This window comes from Pholcus phalangioides, unplaced genomic scaffold (assembly GCF_987345545.1).
Source record: "Pholcus phalangioides strain wild (caught in Gottingen) unplaced genomic scaffold, Ppha-v1.0 ptg000021l_1, whole genome shotgun sequence".
In the NCBI taxonomy this organism is placed as follows: Eukaryota; Metazoa; Arthropoda; class Arachnida; order Araneae; family Pholcidae; genus Pholcus; species Pholcus phalangioides.
In genome coordinates this window covers 6,355,116-6,375,163 of record NW_028301614.1, presented here as the reverse complement: position 1 = coordinate 6,375,163, position 20,048 = coordinate 6,355,116, and the positions used below count along the sequence as shown (strand labels likewise).

At 33.9% G+C, this 20,048-nt stretch overlaps 1 protein-coding gene across 1 annotated transcript in view; it reads right to left on the bottom strand.

The window, feature by feature from the left end:
- Window positions 1-20,048, bottom strand: part of LOC149070541 (uncharacterized) — a 46,760-nt gene that overhangs the window by 23,824 nt on the left and 2,888 nt on the right. The window contains exons 2-4 of the mRNA XM_089249097.1: window positions 17,897-17,983; window positions 6,476-6,667; window positions 2,210-2,578 (exon numbers count right to left, since the gene is read on the bottom strand). Of these exons, the coding sequence (XP_089105223.1) occupies window positions 2,210-2,578; window positions 6,476-6,667; window positions 17,897-17,983 (648 nt within the window). The remainder of the gene's footprint in view (window positions 1-2,209; window positions 2,579-6,475; window positions 6,668-17,896; window positions 17,984-20,048) is intronic.

The window sequence follows — 20,048 nt, the reverse complement described above, 5'->3', positions numbered from 1 at the left end:
GAACTAGTGAAAGCTTTCATTAGTTTGAGGTCCCCGTTTTATTCAGAGCTCTGGGCTTATGGCCTTCAGACTCCCCATTAAGGATGCCACTGACTGGTTTCACTGATTTCCAAAACAATCATCTGGCAAATTCAACAAGCATTATAAAATGAATAAAAATAATAGACTGATGGGTCACGAATTGGATCGTGTTGTTGATTTTGAGTCGCGGCTAAAATTGGTTATGAGCCCCTGCTATAAATTTATGCCACGAGAAGCATCAGAAGGTAACATTTAGCGCGAACAGTTGCAACACTGGGTGTTTAACTCATTTTTGACTGACGTTGCATTTGCACAACGCTTTGTTTAATTTTTTTTAAATTAATTTTTATACAAATTTCAGTATGAAAGTGACATTTTTGGAAATTAAAAGGTCTTATGAGAGAGAGAGCCATAGCCTTTTTCGAAATTTGTTTGCAAAGGAATTTAATTTTTTATGACTTCGGAAACAAAATTTTTGGAAGTTTTATCCTGATTTTCGATCTGGAAATTTTTTTTTCCATGACCGTCAACAGAAATAAATTTTTTAAAAATAATGAAAAGTTTTTCCTCAAATTTCTTTTGTCACGTGATACATGAGATTTCTCACAATCATAATTACTAAGTATTTTAATTAAATGAAGTTAATTAGTTTACATTAATTAGAAAGTTAACAAATTCGAAGAACAACTTACTATCAGTGAAAACAAGGACTAGTAATATGTCTGAAAAAATTTGACGGACTACTTGCGTCCCGCATTACGGGACATTCCTGTAATTTTCGTCGTTCCGATTTTTTCACACATTTGTCCCGCTTTTTCGACGGTATTTATTTGAATTTGTAATATTTCCTAACGTCGTGAATACATGCACGCACACAGCGTTTTCATAATATAAATTATATTATGATAATTAGTCTATATGGTAAAAATTATAAATATTCATCTCACATTTATTAGATGACATATCCCTCTTTTTGTTCCATTTTATTTTTCAGGTTTAACGTTTTGTCCTCAATTTTTTTTTTTTTTTTTTTTTTTGGAATTTTAATTAGGAACGGTGTTTGTGTCTACTTCTGGTAATGTTTTGATCACAATTTGCGATGTCCTGTATTTTACAGATTATCATTCAAGATCATAGTTAACCGAATTTTATCTTTCTTAAGAAAATATGGTCATCAGATTTGAATATTTTTTTCGTGAAACACATTTTGGTTCACTGCTGTTTGTAGCAACCCTTTGTTCCTGAAATCTTCAGCAATTTTAGCATAAATATGAATTAATATAACTATAATTTAGTGATATTCCGTATTTAGAATCGCAATTTCCTGCCTTCTATTTTATTTGAACACATATGGATATAACTAATATCAGTTACATCGGGTGAATAATTTTATCAAGACTGCCCGCGGTCCACCTCTGGCCCGTGCACCATAGGTTGAGAAACGCTGTGTTAAATTATTATCCAATTTTTTTTTTTGAAACTTCTCAAATACGTTATTTAAGTAACCAGTTATCATATACAAAATAAATTGTGCAATTTGGTCATGAATTGGAGGAGCGGTCGAAAACAGCTAAGAATGTCTGAAAAGAGATAGGAATTCTATGGTTGATTGTGTAACTAAAATGCAATACAAAAATGATCAGCAAAAAGGAAATTAAGCTGTGTTAGTATCACCTAGTAAATTCATAATTGGAGAAATTATAGAAATTAAATTTTGTATACGGCTCATAATAAAAATTAACTATTGATATAATTTGTCCTCACACTACAAAAGAAATTTTTCCACTAAAATTCGCACGAAAATTTTTTGAGATATCAAATATTTAAACACTTGACATTTGCCACTTTTTCGGACTTTCTGTGTCTTTCTTTCGAGATATGAATATTTTAGCATGAAAAAGTGTCGAAAATCAATATTTTTAATCCCTGATATTTTAGTGAATTTTAATTCTTATGTTTTGGGGAAAATTTATTTGAATAGAAATAGAGAGAGAGAGAGAAAGAGGAAAGTAAATTTCACCAATTAACATTTTCTTTTTGGTTTTGGCCCAGTAAAGTTCAAATTTTGTATTTCCACCAATTATGAAATCATAGAGGTAAGATAATCGTTTAAAGTATTTTACCTTAATTTAAGAATGAACCGTATAATTTATATTCCTTTCAAAGAGACTTTTCCTAAAGGACGTACCTCCAGTTTTGTTCTGCGACAAAGTGTATCCCGAAGGTATCCCGTTCGATGACGATTCTTCCCCAATGTTATCATCGGATACCACGGGTACTTGGATTTGGGGTTGAGGACGTCTTCTCGGGATAGTCGTGGTCAACTGAACCAGAGGAGATGCCGTCGGAAGCAGCAGTAGAGGAGGGTCAGTCTTTTTGAAGCGATTTAAGAACTTTTCGGAATATCCAGCGTTGTGGTTGCTTCCCACGAATATTGGGTTGTTATCCTCCGAAGATTGGTCGACTCCACTGTTTTGGTTTTCCTGCTGCACGTCGAATTTGTAGTGAGAATTTTTTCCAGCGAATCGCATGGATTCGTAGTACGACAACAGTGGTTCTGCATAGATTAAATGGACAAACAACAATTCATATATATATATATATATCATGATCGAACCATGTTTCATAACACTTCAAGCAAAAGCAGAATAAATAGTACTTTAAAGTACTATAAAGTACATCGTGATAAAAGATGGAAAAACAGATGGGTGAAATAGAAAAGATCATGTTTTGAATTTTAGAGGTAAATACCTCGATTAACGTAATTGATTCATTCGAGAATGTTACTTGTTATTATTAAAAATATTTCCAGAAACTTACCTGTATTATGTATAAGTTCCAGATAGTTACTCCAGTAAGTTACTTGTATCATGCTAAATTTGTTCGAGAAAGTTTCTCGTATTCTTTAAAATTGGTTCGTTCGAGAAAGTTTGATCGAAAAATTTCACAAAAGAATTACAGAATTTACTCGTGTTATGAATTCGTTCCAGAAATTTACTCGTGTTATGAATTCGTTCCAGAAATTTACTCGTGTTATGAATTCGTTCCAGAAATTTACTCGTGTTATGAATTCGTTCCAGAAATTTATTTATATCATGAATTCATTCCAGAAATTTACTCGTGTTATGAATTCATTCCAGAAATTTACTCGTGTTATGAATTCATTCCAGAAATTTACTCTGAATTCGTTCCAGAAATTTACTCTCAATTCGTTCCAGAAATTTACTCTCAATTCGTTCCAGAAATTTACTCTCAATTCGTTCCAGAAATTTACTCGTGTTATGAATTCGTTCCAGAAATTTATTCGTGTCATGAATACATTCCAGAAATTTACTCGTGTTATGAATTCGTTCCAGAAATTTATTCGAATCGTCAAGGATTCATTCCAGTAAGTTATTTGCGTCATGCAAAACTCGTTCCATAATCTTCCTGTTATTATGGAGTAATTCTTCCAGAAAGTGTCTCCAATCATGAAAAATTCACTGAACAAAGTTGCTCGTATAAAACAGACTTCATTCCAGAACGTTCAACGTGCTATGAAAAATTTGTTCTAAAACGTTGCTCGTGATTTTGAAGAATTCGTTCCAGAAAATCAACTCGCATTACGATCATCTCGATTCCCGAATCGATATTTTCATATAAAATCCCCACTTCGTCTATAAGAAACTATACTGTTCGACTGCAATTTTTTCAAAAAGGCCAATCTTCCCTGTATTATTTGAGCTTGTTTCTCGTGCTTCCCTTGCGTGTTTGTTTTTGCAAAGACTTTTCAATTAGACCAGAACCTATGGTTTTGAGAGAATTCCGAACTCTATTCATGCCAACGCATCGGCGTTGCAACAAACAGCTGCCGTAGCAGGGGTTGTTGCACCAAGAACTTAGCTGCCGTGAATTTATGCGCATTGCATACATCGCGTGCAATTAGTTGTTTTTAAAATATTATCACAAAAATTAGAACTTTGCTTGGTTTTAATTTATACAAAAATTGACACGCTTTTAAGACAAATAAAATTTTTATTCGTCGACTGGTCGACGCATTCGGCTCTTTGTATAAACGTTTTTAAAATAAGTTAAAATTAGTTTTTAAAATAAGTTAAAATTAGTTTTTAAAATAAGTTAAAATTAGTTTTTAAAATAAGTTAAAATTAGTTTTTAAAATAAGTTAAAATTAGTTTTTAAAATAAGTTAAAATTAGTTTTTAAAATAAGTTAAAATTAGTTTTTAAAATAAGTTAAAATTAGTTTTTAAAATAAGTTAAAATTAGTTTTTAAAATAAGTTAAAAGTAGTTTTTAAAATAAGTTAAAATTAGTTCTTAAAATAAGTTAAAATTAGTTTTTAAAATAAGTTAAAATTATGTTTTTACTTAATATTTACTTATTTTTTTGCTGGTTCGCAAATAAATTCCATTTATATTTTTTATTTTTATATATTTTTGCTATTTTTCCACAGGTCCGCAAATTACTTCGACTACTTATGTTTTCTCCTATTTATTAAGTTCAAAAATTACTTCCATATATTGTATTTACTTTTTCTTGTATTTATTTATTTATTTTTTACCGGTCCACAAATTATTTCTTTGATTTCTGCCGCTCCGCGAAAATGTTCAACTACTTTCACTCGTCCGCAGTTGAAGAACGCTTTGCCAGAGACGACGGGTAAATGTATACGTACAAACGAACACAGTATGTAAATACGATATCACATACTTTATTCATATGCGCAGAAAAATATCATGAATTTCAAAAGTTTCAAGTGTTCAGACACCATGAAGTAAAAGACCAAAAGATTATTGGCCTTTTGCGATGTCGTGAATCCTAGACACCCAAGGGGCCAACAGTCTCTCTCTCATGTTTTTTTCCACCCTATGGTGTCTGAGATCTTGAAAAATTTGAAAGATTTTTCAACTTTCTTCACAATAACCCGGAAAACAAAAAAAAAAGTTTCCTGAATATATACTTTATGTTTTGAGACGAGAATGGTTGTTTCTTCTTGTGCTGTCTTTTCTTTTCCATAATATTGCCAAACTTCAGCAACATGTATAGATATTGCAAGGAAGGTAGAGGACGAGGAATTCGATTATATAATTTCTAAAAGCGACGAACCGTAACCGTTAGAAGATTGATCGGTTATCGCGTGGTTAGGAAGCCCTAAACCATGTCGAAGCTCTTACCATTGAAGTTTTCGGTTTCTTTTTTTTCTTCGGTATTATTCTGTCTTAACAGAATTCACTATAAAAGACATGTTGCACGTTCAAATTTATGACCATCATTCCGTTCCTTGCTTTGACATTTTGTAAAAACAAATATCTGAGTAAGAAGTTATGAAATTGATATACATTCATACATGAAGTTATGAATATGATTATACATTCGAAAATAAAATTACAATGAAACTCGAGAAGAATGAAGGAACATTGGCCTCCTATACTGGGCCAGGTTATGTAGACACTCAAAGCTGTTTTGATCAATGCGCTACAGTCAAACGCCAACAGTGAAATATCGGATTATGGTAGTAGATATGGTCGGAGCATTCAAGCCTTCTGTGCATGTTTCAGTGCGCTGTTAGCTGTAATTTCAAGTGGGGACTTTATGGAATAGTTCGATTTGGATTCGAGTTATCATAACAGGAGTTAACTTTCTGGAACAAATTCCTCATGATACGAGTATCTTATGGACCTGGAACGAATTTTTCATGGTACGATGAACTTTCTGGAATGAATTTATAATGGGACTTATGGACATTCTGAAGAGTAAAAATGTATTATATATATTTAGAATTTGATACCTTGATATAGCTGTCACTAGCTATCCCAAGCATGTTTTGATTACGCTGTAGGTTGCATATCCAGAATTAGTAGGTGATCTGAATAGTGAAATGTTCAGTACCGTGTAAAAATGGCTTGATAGATCGAAGAGATTACACTTAATCAGGGATTATTCACTTTTTGCTTATCACTTTTGCTTCTCACCACAAGAAAATGGGTTCTAGGTGAAGGATCCCTGAAGAATCAAAGAACTAGAACAGAGGTCTTCAACGTTTTTCTAGTTGTGAGCTCTGCCTGTACCCCTCATACTGTAAGTTTCACGTACAAATGCATGAAATCAGGATGATTTCAGTCGTTGAATGTAATTTGTACAAGATGTTTAATAAGAACGTTGATAAAGTGCTCGCGAGCACGAAATTGAACATGAGCATCGAGAACTCTAGGTGCTTCAGGAAGCACCATGGTGCTCAGGAGCAACAAGTTGAAGATGCCTGAACTAGATAGAACTTGGTGGGCACAGCTTTCTGAGAACAAAGCTCAATTTCAAAAAGACCATTTCACGTGTAGGTTCTATAAAATGCATGTCATTTATGATGTTTCAAGCATGTCAAAACCTCGTGCAACAAAATCGACCGAGGATGTATGGATATTTGATCTAGTGTCATGCACTTTTAATTTTTTTAACTCACTTTTACAGCGCACAGTCGGACAGCAAGCACCTTCTTCCCTAGCGACGTGACACTCTTCAGAAGGCAACACAAGGCTTTGGCAGGTCTCCAAGAAGCACTGCAGGACACCATCCGAGCACGTGCAATTCAAGCAAGGCTCCGAATTGGGTACCCTGTATCCATTGTCCACAGGTTGCCCGTTATATAGGCACCCTGAAAGAAATACAACATTTATCTATATCTATATACATTGCATAGCTTCATAGCAACAAGCTAGAAAAGAACTCGGAAACTTTGAACATTCATATGTATACCGGGTGCCGTAGATGAGACTATAACAGCGCATATCCTCTCCATCATTGCTCTACTAATTAAATGCAGCAGTACATCACAGCCATGGTTGGTAGGGAAAAGAATGGGGATAATAACAATTTAAGTCACCTCGCGCCATCTCTAAGATGGAGAAAATTTCAGAAAAGAAATGTGGCTAAAAATACATTTTCTACCCGGGAGTTACCAGCCACCTCCACAGGAACTAATGAATGGATAACATTGGATATCATGGATAACATGGATACATTGATGATAAATAATTAATGCTAACCAATTATATGTGATAATATGATGCAATATGAATAAATTATGATAAAGTTACATTATGATGAGTAAGATGCTACAGAATGCTAACATGATAATACTGATGAGATTAATGCTATGTGAATATGATAAAGAATATACAGGGTGCATAGCATGGGTGGGTTTGGGAGCACACGGGGACTGTATAAAATTTTTAATTTAATAAGTGTACAATCCTTGAATGCATGAATAACATATCTGAGTACTACACGTTATTTGGAAACCTTTTCTAACTAGAGGTATACCTCTAGGATCAGCGATTCGTCAGTAAAATGCCATAACCCCTATTTGCTATGTACCTGCTTGTAAATACAGTGCTGAATAATATGAGCAATATTTTACTTCAGGTAGTATAATATGTGTAGTCTTGAAGTTTTTAAAATGACAATAGGCAATGTATCAATTTTGGCAGTACCAGAATGCAGAGAATTAGCCATATATACAAGTAGACGTCAAAGTCCCGGAACGTCTGGACATCTCGATAAAATTTTTAGGCTTTTTAAGTCTAAAAGTGTCAGTGCTATTATAATTGGAGATTTCACGATGATGTTTATATTCAGAGTGGAGAAGAGAATCATAGCAGTTTCTAGAGAGCCTTTTGACATAATCCATGATTGTCTCAACGTTGGTATCTCTGTGTGTATATGCTTATTTCTGATGAACCAGGGTGCCTTGGTAAAACATCGGAGCGTTACATTTTGGAAACTTTCAAGAGCAATAATATTAGGATTTCTAGCATGCATCCAGGCAGGAGCTTCGTAAAGTAATGTAGGACGTATGATCAAATTATAAAAAATGAGTTTGTTGTTGATAAAAAGGGCCGTATTACGCCTGCACATTTTTCCAAGGGCCAGTCTGTCTTGTTTGGCTTTTGCAATAACTTCGGAACAATGATGGGCGAACGACAGCCGTTTACCGAAAATTATACCGTGGTATTTATTTTATAAGATGAAATTATATAAAATATATTTTCCCCAAACGAGTTTGAGGGGATCCCCGATAGACAGCGCCTTCATTTTCAACCTATCTCATTAATGGCAGTAAATTGCAGTGTAGAAATATTACGAGAGTTGGTGTATGGTGAAGTAGTGTCAGTGTATCAGATGAATGTGTGAATAACATTTCCTTGTACGTTTATAAATGCATTTGTGGGAAGCTTAATTTTTCTAGTTGCCCACATGAACACATTTTTTCTAGCATTCAATTGGTCCCGACCGCGACTTTGAAAAGACACCACTTTCCAACTTCATAGATTATCTCTTGAAAATTTGATAAGACTTATTTTGCCTTTTTATCTGTGCAAATTATGACACTATGATCAGCATAGGAATCAGAATCCACATCAAAAACAATTCCCTGAAGGTATAAATATTTCATAAATCTCATAACAAGTAAAGAATTTCATTTTGTACCATCTTTGTTTAATCCTTCACCTATTTAGTAACATCATGACCAAAATCAAATGCATCGATGGATCTCCTCGGGTATTACCATAATAAAACCATATTCAAGTTCAAGGCTATGATTTATTTATTGGAGAAGTTTTTTCCTTATTGTATTCCTTATTACTTTTAACGCTGCAAGCCTAAAAAAAATTGGTTTTCTCTTTTTATATAAGAATAGATGTGATTTTTATTTCGAGGTACATCACTTCGGTATTTAAGAGGATTTTATTCATGTCATCGGTTTTCACTGAGTTACTAGAGTGTGTGTGTGTATTCCCAAAAATAAAAATCTACCAGTAATGTTTCTTTTTCTCTTTTCTCCATTTATTTTTCCCGTGAGTTAATCCGATTTCATCTCCTATTTATTGATTTATTTCTTGTTTGGTTTCTGTTATTCCATATTTCATCGACGAAATGCCGTGTTGTTGCATATGGACCGAGCACGTTTCAACCTAAATACCTGAACCCATACCGCCGTGCAATTTTTTTTTTTTCGCCTCCGAGCAATGGGATTACTTTCTATTGTGTGATGTGGTGTATCCATGGCGAAGCAAACTGTTCAGTGAAGCATCTGCCTAATTTACATAAGTCACGTAAAGAAAAATTTTGAAGCATAGCACAGAACAACAACATTGAGCGAAAAAGATGAAAAGAAAGATGGCCGCTCTGATGGAAAGTGTGGAGGAGAAAGCGGATGAAAATTTTCTTTTACGGTAGAGAAAAGCCATGTTTATTTTTGCAGTCATAAAATACACAATGAAAGGTATGTTTTGAAAACGGGCTTTCACTAAAGAAAAATACATTTGTGTATGCGTGTGTGTGTGTTTTTTTTGTTAGTAAAGCTCAAATAATTGCTGGAAATATTCCGTAGTTAGACATGAAAAACCTTTACTTAAGCATAATATGTTTTACAGCATAATATGGGAATTTTGAAGTACGTAGTTTATCACTGTAAAGTTAACGTCGCTAGATTGTCACCATCATTAAAAGTCTGACGTAGGGGATCTTTTATTAGGAGAAAGTTTTTCAACTTTCTGAAATTTACCAAGGCAAGTTTACAACAACGATTATTATTAATTAATTGGAGGAGTGTTAAATAAACGGAAACTCACCGCAATTCACAATGCAGCTACACGCACACACTATGAATGACGTATCTGCACGTTATTTGGATACTTTTTCTATTGGAAATATGCCTCTGGGAAAATATGGCTAAATATGCCTCTGGTTCTCCGGTGGTTCGCTGCTAAGGAAACTTAATTACCCTGTATAACACTGTATGAATAATAGACGTATAAAATATTTTTTCAACTTTTTCCAGCAGCTCTACAATTTCTATTTCATCTCTGATAACTGAAAGTTTGCTTTTGAGTATTTCTTGCCCAAAAAGTAAAGAACACAACACACCAGAAAGGTGAAATACCGCTATGATCCTAGCACTCAAACACATCGAGTTTGCATTAAAAGTTAAGGTATCCGACTACGTTGAAAACGTCATTTTCGAAGAAAATATCGATTTTTATTTTTTACGAAAGCTCTATCTTTTGTAATTCCAAAGCACAAACGATAGAGCTCATTTGGTTGAGCTCATTTCCTTGTTTAATTTGTATGGCGTTCATAATTCTAGTTATGTTCACATTTAGTGTTGTGTTTTTTCATACAAGTAATTCGGGAATAAAAACTTTAAACGTGTTTTACGAAGAATGATATTTTTGACATTTTACTTGAGTTTCAAACATGATTTCTAAAAATCTAATTATTGTATCAATACGAAATTTCAATATAATATTTTGCTATATATTGTTGAGGTGATAAACCAAAATCTAAGGTCTAACACATATTTTTGTCTAATTACAGTGTTTTATAGACGATATGTAGAGTGGAATTTCAAAAAATCGACACATACATTAACAGATTCGAGTGCAGCTTATGAGATATCATGCAATCCCTTAAGTTTTGGTTCATAACCTGAACCATTGATATCTGAATGCACTGTGAAAATAAAACATCCCATTCATTGAACGTTTTGCATCGCGTTAGGAAAATCACATGAATTTTGCTTTAAATTTGACATAAAAATGACTTTTTCCCAGAAAATGGCACAGGAAGTCCAAAATTTATAATTGTTTTCACCATTTGAGACACTTTCTATCAAAAAATGTCATTAAAGTTCACTCCACAACCATTTTATAGAAAAGTGCTTTCGAACGTAGTCGGATACCTTAAGGGGCAAAATATTAGCCATTTCTTAAAATTCTGATTGGTCTGTTTATCTTTTATTTCCCATTCTCATCCCTCTCTTTTAGACGAAGTGTTACTGTTCCTTCACACTAACAGCATACATGGAATGATAGGCCTTTTTTGAATTTTTTTGATTGACATTACATTTATTTCTCGTCAAGTGCATTATCGCCATATTATGAGAGATGCAAAAAAGAACTCACTCTCTTATTTTTTCAAGTTTCTCTTTCAAATTGCTCATTTGATCCGAATTACTGTAAAAAATCTGCTCGCTAAAAGGAACATAATTGCCAAATAGTTAGCATTGTACCAAACAAAATGCATTAATTTGCTCGTTAAAACTAGACTTTCACTAATAGCGAGCTCTTTATAGGCGACTGCGTTAAGCTTCCGGTTAAACCATATACAGGCTGAATTAAATTGTTTATACAGAGGATATCTCTTCAACCGTTTGACTTCAGAAACATACTTTTAGTTACAAAATGTTTTCGAATGACGTGTGGTTTCTCAAATATCTTAAATTTCCCAAGGGGTTATGTACATAAAAAATACAAAAAACAAACTTTTTATTTAGACCTTTTGTGCTAAAACTTCCAAATAGTGAAATGTAAATGCGGCTCTGAGAAGTCATTTTCAAAGAATTGCATATTTTTAAATGCAATGTTAACGAAGATATTTCACTTCGTAATTTTCAGCATTTATCGTTAATGATTGAGGATGTCGTTCACAAATTGCGAAACGTAAATTAAATTTAATGTACAGTTGTCAAAATTATGTAATTTCCAAAATAATAGTCAAAAATGCAAATCTTATCTATTATTAATGAAAAAGATCAAATGGTTGAGCTCATTTCATTTGTGTACTGACCCTAAAAATGACAAATTTTGGGATAACAAACACTTTTCACCAAAAGAAAGCGAAAGAAAAAAAACCATTGTAATCCACGACAAATCTTCATTCACATAAAAGAGTATAAAGAAGCTTCATTAAAATTCATTTGTGATGTTAACACAGTAATTATACAGGAGATATTGTAACACACATTCTCACGTGTGTCGTTGATACGTACTTTGTCACGCCGCGTGCATGCACGGAAAATAACGTGACACGGTTTCTCTGGATGACAAGTTCATGGGTGCGAAGAGGTGAACGACATATCGGGAATTAGCATGCCGATTCTCGAAAACCGTTCACTCACATGCGAGATATTCGTAGATCGCACAAGCACATGCACGCATATTGCGCCAAGTGGACTGTTACTGACCTTGGCAGTGGTTTTTTGCTCATCTCTTGGGTGGCATCAGGAGCGTAACCAGGCGTATCCACTGCGACCCGATCAAGGAATAATACGTAAGAAAAATTAATAGAGATAAGACATGTCGATACACGTTTCCTCGTTCCATCTCTTTTGAGATTTATGCGAGTTTCTCAGGAGCGTCAAGAAACAGAGAAAAAAACTCGAGTTTTGAAATTGAATCTTTCGTTGGATGTCGACATAGATCAGTGATTGATTATAATCACTACATGGTCGACGAAAGAAAGGGTTTAATGGCTGACAAGAAATTTCATTAAATTATCGTGAGGTACGATTCCTATCCATTAAATTTCCAAGTTATTGGATTGTTTTCCTCGGGGTGGAACGTCCCAATTTTTTTATTTTAACTAAAAGAGATTTTAATATCATTTTTGAAATTATTCATTTAGATGATATATGATTGAATGATATTGAGGAAAATGGTGATCATTCTACAATGTAAGTCATCAGTCACACTTTGAATCTCAATCTCATAATGATAGGTTACTTTCAAAACTCTTTCAGATATGTCTTTGTTTTGTTTTTTTCAACGTTAATCAATTACGTTAGACATGGTTGCGTCGATTAACTGCATTCGATCTTCATTACATTAGAGTTTTTTATTTTATTCAATTACTTGGTTGCACAGAGGTTTCTGCTCCAAGTAAAAAGGCTAAAAGCATTTGATTGAAAAAAAAGGGGGCATTTTTTTACTTAAAAAAACAGCAAAAATCTGGGGTAGGCGGTGTTATAGATAAGGCTGCAAGTTTTGACGTGAATACGTTCTTTGAGCTTTGAATCACTTGATAGTTACCGATATAATGGAAGTGGTATCACATTTGTCTTTGGAATAGCAAACAGACGATACCAATATCGTCTATTAGCGTTACAATTGGATTTTACTCAAAAACGCGTATCAGACAACATCATTGACTTCTATTTGCATTGCGCGCCCTCGAGATACAGAGTAAAACAATTTCGTCACAAAAGCGGGCCGTGGGCCTTATGCCTAGACCAAAAGAGGTATTAAAATCAGGGTGTTATCATTGGATTTGTGTTTACGAGGTCCACCCACAGACATCAGAAACATTGATATGTTGTGAATAATTCATAAGATGTGAGCGTTTAAATGATTTCGTCAGGCAAATTTTTATGAATTCACCTAATACATCGTTTGGACCACCAACTGGCACCTTAACCTCTCGTGGAGGTATTGCAATGCACCTAATACAGTCGAATGATTTATAGCATCGGATTTCAACCGGTGCTCCGCGGAGCCCTTGGGACTCCGTGTGCACTTCCCAGGGGGCTCCGCGGCCACACGAAGAAAATAAAATAAATCAGTAAACTTGATTTTAAAAAAAGCCTACGGGGTTCCACCGTAGCAATTATATACTAAAAATCGCGTCAATACAGGCTGAGAACCGCTGCTGTTTTGGTTACTCACATGCTTGCACAGTTTATTGATCACTCCTTTGGCCACTCGCTGATTAAGTCCTTTGCTCTTTAAGTCTCTCCCATGCTCATACATTTTATATACCACTCTTTTGGACTTTCACATGCTTACACACTTTCTTGGTCAGCCACATATTTGCATATTTTTTGGTCACTCTTTTGGCCACTCACTCACCGAATCCTTCGTTCTTTAAGTCACTTCCATGCTTACACACTCTCTAGGTCACTCTTTCAGTCAGTCACATGCTTACACACTCTCTAGATCACTCTTTCAGTCAGTCACATGCTTTCACGCTTTTTTGGTTACTCTTTTGGTCACTCACCGAACTAGTTCCACACTCTCTGGGTCACTCTTTTAACCATATACATGCTCGCACAATGTTTAATTGCAAAATCTCTAGGCTAGTGGTTCTCAACAAGTGCTCCGTATGTTTTCACAAAGGACTTCGTGGCAGTTTCAGAGCAATAAAATAAATTAGTAGATCTGATAAAAAATAAAAATAAAAAAGAGGTCTACGGGGCACCGCCATAGAATCTCCACGAGTTAAAGAAAAATCCAGAAGGACAAAATACAATGGGTGTCCCGTCCTCTTCACACTTGAGCCAAAACTGACTATTAAAAAATTATTTTCATTGATTTGTGTTCACTGTGTGTCAAATTGCCCTCCAAAAAGAAAAAAAGCATACATATGTATACCTCAGGTCTTGACTTCAAAAAAAAAAAATCATTCAAAACCATTTAAAACCGTTAATAATGAGCGAAGGGGTAAAATGAGTCATGTCAATGCCGGAGCATCAAAACATGTAATAATTTTTTTTTCAATGTTTACTCAACAGACAAACGTTACCTAAGTATCATGAGATCTAGTACTAGGAATTTCTTGGAGAAAACGTATAAACGAAAGAAAACTCAACGAAAATCTGTCGTTATATTTGAGGTCATTACATTTCCATTGACGTTATAAGCAGGGCTCTTTAACATTATTCTGTATAGAAATCTGCGCCTAAACCACCAATTACATCGGCGTTACAACCAGAGTGTCGTTATAACCGAAACTGACTAGGTCTCGCAACAAGAATCACGTTCTCCGTCTTTTTTCTCTCCATTTTTTTTCCTTTTCCCTTTTCTTTCAAAAAAAAAAAAAAAAAAAAATCACTATTTTTTTCTTTTCTTTATTTCTTTATATTTTAGCATTTTTAACTTTTTAATTTTTGACGTTTTTATTCTTAATTTTTTTACCATTTTCTAATTTCGATTCATTTTACGTTTTAATTTTGATTTACTTTACATTATTTAACTTTTTAGCGTGATGAAGTCATCTGTATAATAGAGAGAAATGTGATATCACTGTTGCTCCGCTGTTCATACAGAGTACCAAAGATTGGATACCAACCTGAGATGGACGAAGCTCGAAAATAAAACCCACATGCCTCTGCGGGGAATCAAACCACCAACCTCTCGTACTCCGGGCGAGTTTCCTAACATTAAGCTACAGAGGACAGACAGTTTCTTCCTTTAGAGCGTATATGCGCTGGACGGGGCTGGACATTGCATAGACATCCTCTCGACTCAGCTATTGAGAGGTTTATGTTCCGATTCCCAGCACAGGCGGAGAGATTTCCAGTTTAGTAGGGTTTTAAAACATTAATTTGAGTACTGATATTGTTAACACGGCCCTGCTACGTGAACGCCACCACGAAAATTACACCAAACAACATGTTTACGTTTCATTACCGGGCACGAGACGTGATGTTGACGGTCTTAAAGTCATTTCCAAGATCATAGGATTTTCTTGCATGCGACTAATCGCAAGAAAACTTGTTCTTAGATCACTTCGGCCGAAAAAAAAAAAAAAATCACCGTTTTTTCTTTCGAATTTCGGTTCATACCGATAAGAAAGCTCTTCCGTATGTTGTTTTATGAACGTCGCCATATGCTTTCATTTTCTTTTCTTTTTCTTACCTTCTCTTCCTTGCATAGCTTTCTTATTTTTGCTCTTCCAATTTTAACTGAATCATTTTTTATTCTCCTGTCTTGCCCAGAGGTGACGCGATTCCTTTTTTACAACTTCTTCTTCCTATTGCCAGTTTATTAGAATTCTTCACGCATGGCATATGCTGGTGGCATTCAAAAAAAAAGAATACTACGAAAATTACCCACAAAATTGTCTTCTATCTCTAAGAGAAACCGCAGCAGACTATATTATTGAGGTTTGTTTTTTTTTTATTTCGTCTTCGCCATCGAACATTGGCTCTGAACTTGAAACATGCAATAAAAAAATGTATATTGTTTCTGTGATATTTTTCTCTTATTCTACATTATTCAGCCGTGTTTGAATCTTGCTATGTTTTGGTCAGCGTCACGAAGGTCATTTTCCGAGATGGAGTGGAAATACAGTAGAACTTGGTTTATTCGAATTTCAGATAATTCGAACTGTTACGAACTTCTCTTGAGTTTTCTATCTAATTTAATGTTGAAATTTCATGTTCAATTCGAGCTTTTTTCGAATTTTTTGGATATTTGGAAGTTGGAGGGAAAAAAATTGAGTTCAGAAAAAGTCCTGAATTTTGTATAAGCAAATTTAGTTTGTAAAAGTTTTACAAGAAGCTAGGCTTTGCTTTTCTCGATCAAGCTGTTAACCCTTAGCGGTCCAGAGATTCTTTCGGTACTTTATTGGTACATTTCGTACTCAGTAGCTTCCACTCCCGCAATAGAAAAAGCCTCTGAATGTTTTTCGTTACGTTTTTTTTTTTTTTAAATTTTGAATAGCTTCTAAGTTTTACTCAGAAGCCGAATTCGGGGAGCCCTTCCTTTAAGAGGCCGTCATAACAAAATGTGTGTGTGTGTGAAGCATCAATTTTTTACAAGTCATAACACAAGTTCGAATTATCGTTGATTTATTTGTAGAGTCCACCTCGACGTAGGACCGCAAAAGGTTTAACAACAAATTTTTGAAGAGTAATAAAAGTTTGAAAATTCTGTTTTACCTCTACTTTTTTTTGATAATTTAATACTCATTTTAACATTGTTCATCGAGACTGTACCACTTAATACCGATTATGCTTTTCAACTTATATAGATCACGGTGTAATAATCAAAATCTGAATTTTTTTTCATTACTAAGAGTATGAAAAGTATCGGAAAAAGTTCAGATTGTGTAACATATTAATGAAAGTACATAATTACTTATTAATCCTTGACAGCATAAGAATGGTAAGAAAAATTTGGGAAATAGTTTCCTAACTCAATGAACAGCTTCAACACAGTCAAGAAATTCTGCAGTGATGCTGATTCCAGAACAGTGGAATAATGTAGCTGCTAAGATAAATATTATAATTACAAATTATTAAAATTTGGGAAACAGTTTCATAACAGATGATAAAATTTGGATGATTAAAAATTATTATCCTATGTGAATGTTGATGATTAAGTTGCAATTTGTAGTAATTTCACAGATCCTTCGTAGATTTTAATTGGGTAATTCGAATTTTTCCCAGTTACTTTAGACTTCGAATTAACCAAGTTTGACTGTATTTTATGAAAAAATTTAATATTACATGGAGTTCATTAGCGCACAAAATAAGTGCAAATTTTGATAATAAGGAGACTTTTCCAACATGTTTCAGATAATGCAAGGTATCAAGCAAAACATTTATCGCTTATTAAACATATACAGTTGAGCCTGGATATAACGAAGTCACACGGGAATGTGAAAAACATTCACTATATCCTATAATCGTTATAACAGGTAAACCATAAATACTTAAGTTTAATAAGAGAAATCCTCTCAAAGCAGCGTTTCTCTGCCTATGGTTCGTGATGATGGGGCATGTGATCCTCGGACAGATTTGAAAATTTAAAAACATTAAAATTATTCGCATTATTATTATTATATTTATATATAATATAAATATAATTATTTATATTATATTATTATACGTCACAAATATTAAAGATATCCTCATAGGTTTGAGATTATATTATGATTGAAAGTCAGTGGTTCAAAAAAAGGAGATGCGCCGCATCTACTGGGGGTGTCGTCAACCTTTGTCAGAGCCGAGCTCTTGATATTGTTGGGCGCCTGTTTAATGCTTTTGAAGTGGTTCTTTTAAGCCGGGTTTTCCTAGGAATATAATTTCTGCGCCGTGTGCAGCGTGAAAACGCTGATTGGTGAAAAATTTGAAATTCATGTTTTTTTTACCAATCAGAGTTTTCACGCTGCACGCACTGTAGAAACCTGCTCCTAGGAAAACCCGACTTTAGTGACCTGTTAGTACTTTGAAGTGGTGTATTTTTTTTCTAAACTACATAATATTTGACAATGCCATATAAATCGACAAATTATGTGAATTGATTAAATTGCTACTTACTCGGAGAATTTGCCATCGCTAAGACTGGCTGGACACCACCGTCTATAGCACTGTGCCGAAGTAATACGTCCCTGAGACTTGGTGCACCTGTAATTATGATGATCAGAGGATTATACAAAAAGTCGAAGCTGCATAAAAAAAATACGCTATTTATCAACAGTTGATGCTCTGTTTTATGAACTAGTCCTTCAGTCCCAAACAATATTTTATTTCTTTTAACGTCTTTCCCAATTAGGAACTTTCACTTTTACGAATTAGTTGTTCGAGTTCGTAAAAATGAGTGTCGATCGTAGTTAAGCAGTATTGCAATCTTTTTATAGTATGAAGCATTTTTCCATGATAAAGATGAAAGCATTGGATATGTCGTCGTCACCCCCTCCCTCATTTATGTCAGAGACACGAATGTACAAATTTTCACTTTTTGGGTTTATTATTTCGTTGAATCACTAAATTTTGTGAGAAACGCGAATATGTATCCCCTATTAAAGCACATTTTACAAAACCTTTTAGGATAAAATAGAAGATAGGCTCAATAGAAGTAAAAATACTTCTATTGAGCAACATGAGTAAACGTCATTTCCTAAGTTTTTGAAATTTGTACATTCATGTTTCTGGAAAAAGTGGGACGAAGTTCCCACCACTGTTTGATAAGACTAAATGAAATATTTGTTCCCAAGTTAGGTTATTTCATGTTCGGATTTGTTCATATGAATTCGGATAATTGAAGTTATACACATCTATTCAAACGTAACATTATTATAAATACAACTGATAAATTTTTTTACCGTAATTTCCTGCCTACAATCCGCAGATGTGAATTTCGCTACTCTGGGAGACAAATATCACCGTAGAGTCCGTAGCGGAGTATAATCCACGTGTGAAAATTTCCTTCCTCAAAATTTCATAATTTTAAGTACTAAAGAGGTTGTATTTTAGGATTTAATTTTTAAAAAAAATGTTGATTTTGCTACTAATTATACGTTTGCTATATGTCAAAGAAAATATAAAAAAATTATATTTTTTGACTCTCTACGCGGTCCAGTGTATATTTAAATGTACATAGCTAATGCATTGTCAAAAAACCATTATATAAATTATTTTCTCAATTTTTTTGATATTTTAAAAACTACATCTTTCAGTGTCATTTCAGTACAAAATACGGCTAAAAAATGCAATAATATTTTTCTTTTAAATTAACTCATTCCTTGCCAGTGTCATTTTTTGAGAGCTTCTGAAATTATGCGTGATTGAAGATTTATGAAATCGCATCAAATTGAGGAGAATCGGATATAAAATTCAAGTAAAAACTGTTTAACTTTGCTGAGAAATATTTTATCACTTTTTAGATACCAGTAAAAACGAAGCAAAACTGGATATATCAGGAGCTTATTTTCAAAAGGGAACGTTTCCACTTTTTTCTGAAGTGCACTTTTTAATGGTTTATGAATTTTTGAGATGAGGATTATATATGCAACAGGATGTATTCAAACTAGAATATTTGTGGTGGGAATAAAATGTGAAGTTAGCCACTTTTCGTCAATTTAATTAAAATTTGCAGCCGTCAGTGGAGGTGTCCGTTATGGGAGGTTTCACTGTAGAATAATCGTGTTTCTTATGTTAATGACAAGAGAGCAGTAAGGGTACCTTCCTGGATTAGTTAAAACATTCTTGAATCAACGGGTGACGTAGAAATTTCCAAATTTTCAGACTTGACCAGCTCCAATTTTAATCAAAAGTTAATAAGTGGCTTTCTTTCGAAACGGAACATTTATCAAATTCAAATGTAGATAATTCCCTTGAATGTTGATCTAGAAACATAGTATTTAAATATTCTTTGGCTATTCCTATATGCTATCTGCTGGGCTATTTTCTACTTTTGTAAAGCAAACGTATTCTTCAGGAATAAGTTTTTTATTTTACTGTAAATTTAGAAAAAGTAGAAATGTTCCACTATCAAAATAATCCCGTTGCCGAGATCCCTTTCAGACAAGGTTTGTGGCCAAGTCCGGAACACTATTATTGAATCAAAAAGAACAAAAAATACAAATATACAAAATTTAAAATTAAGGCTAACGATTTTCAACTAAAATACGAAAAGGAATACTTAAAGAGAACTATTATATGCATAAAATGGGAGAGAGATTTCACATAA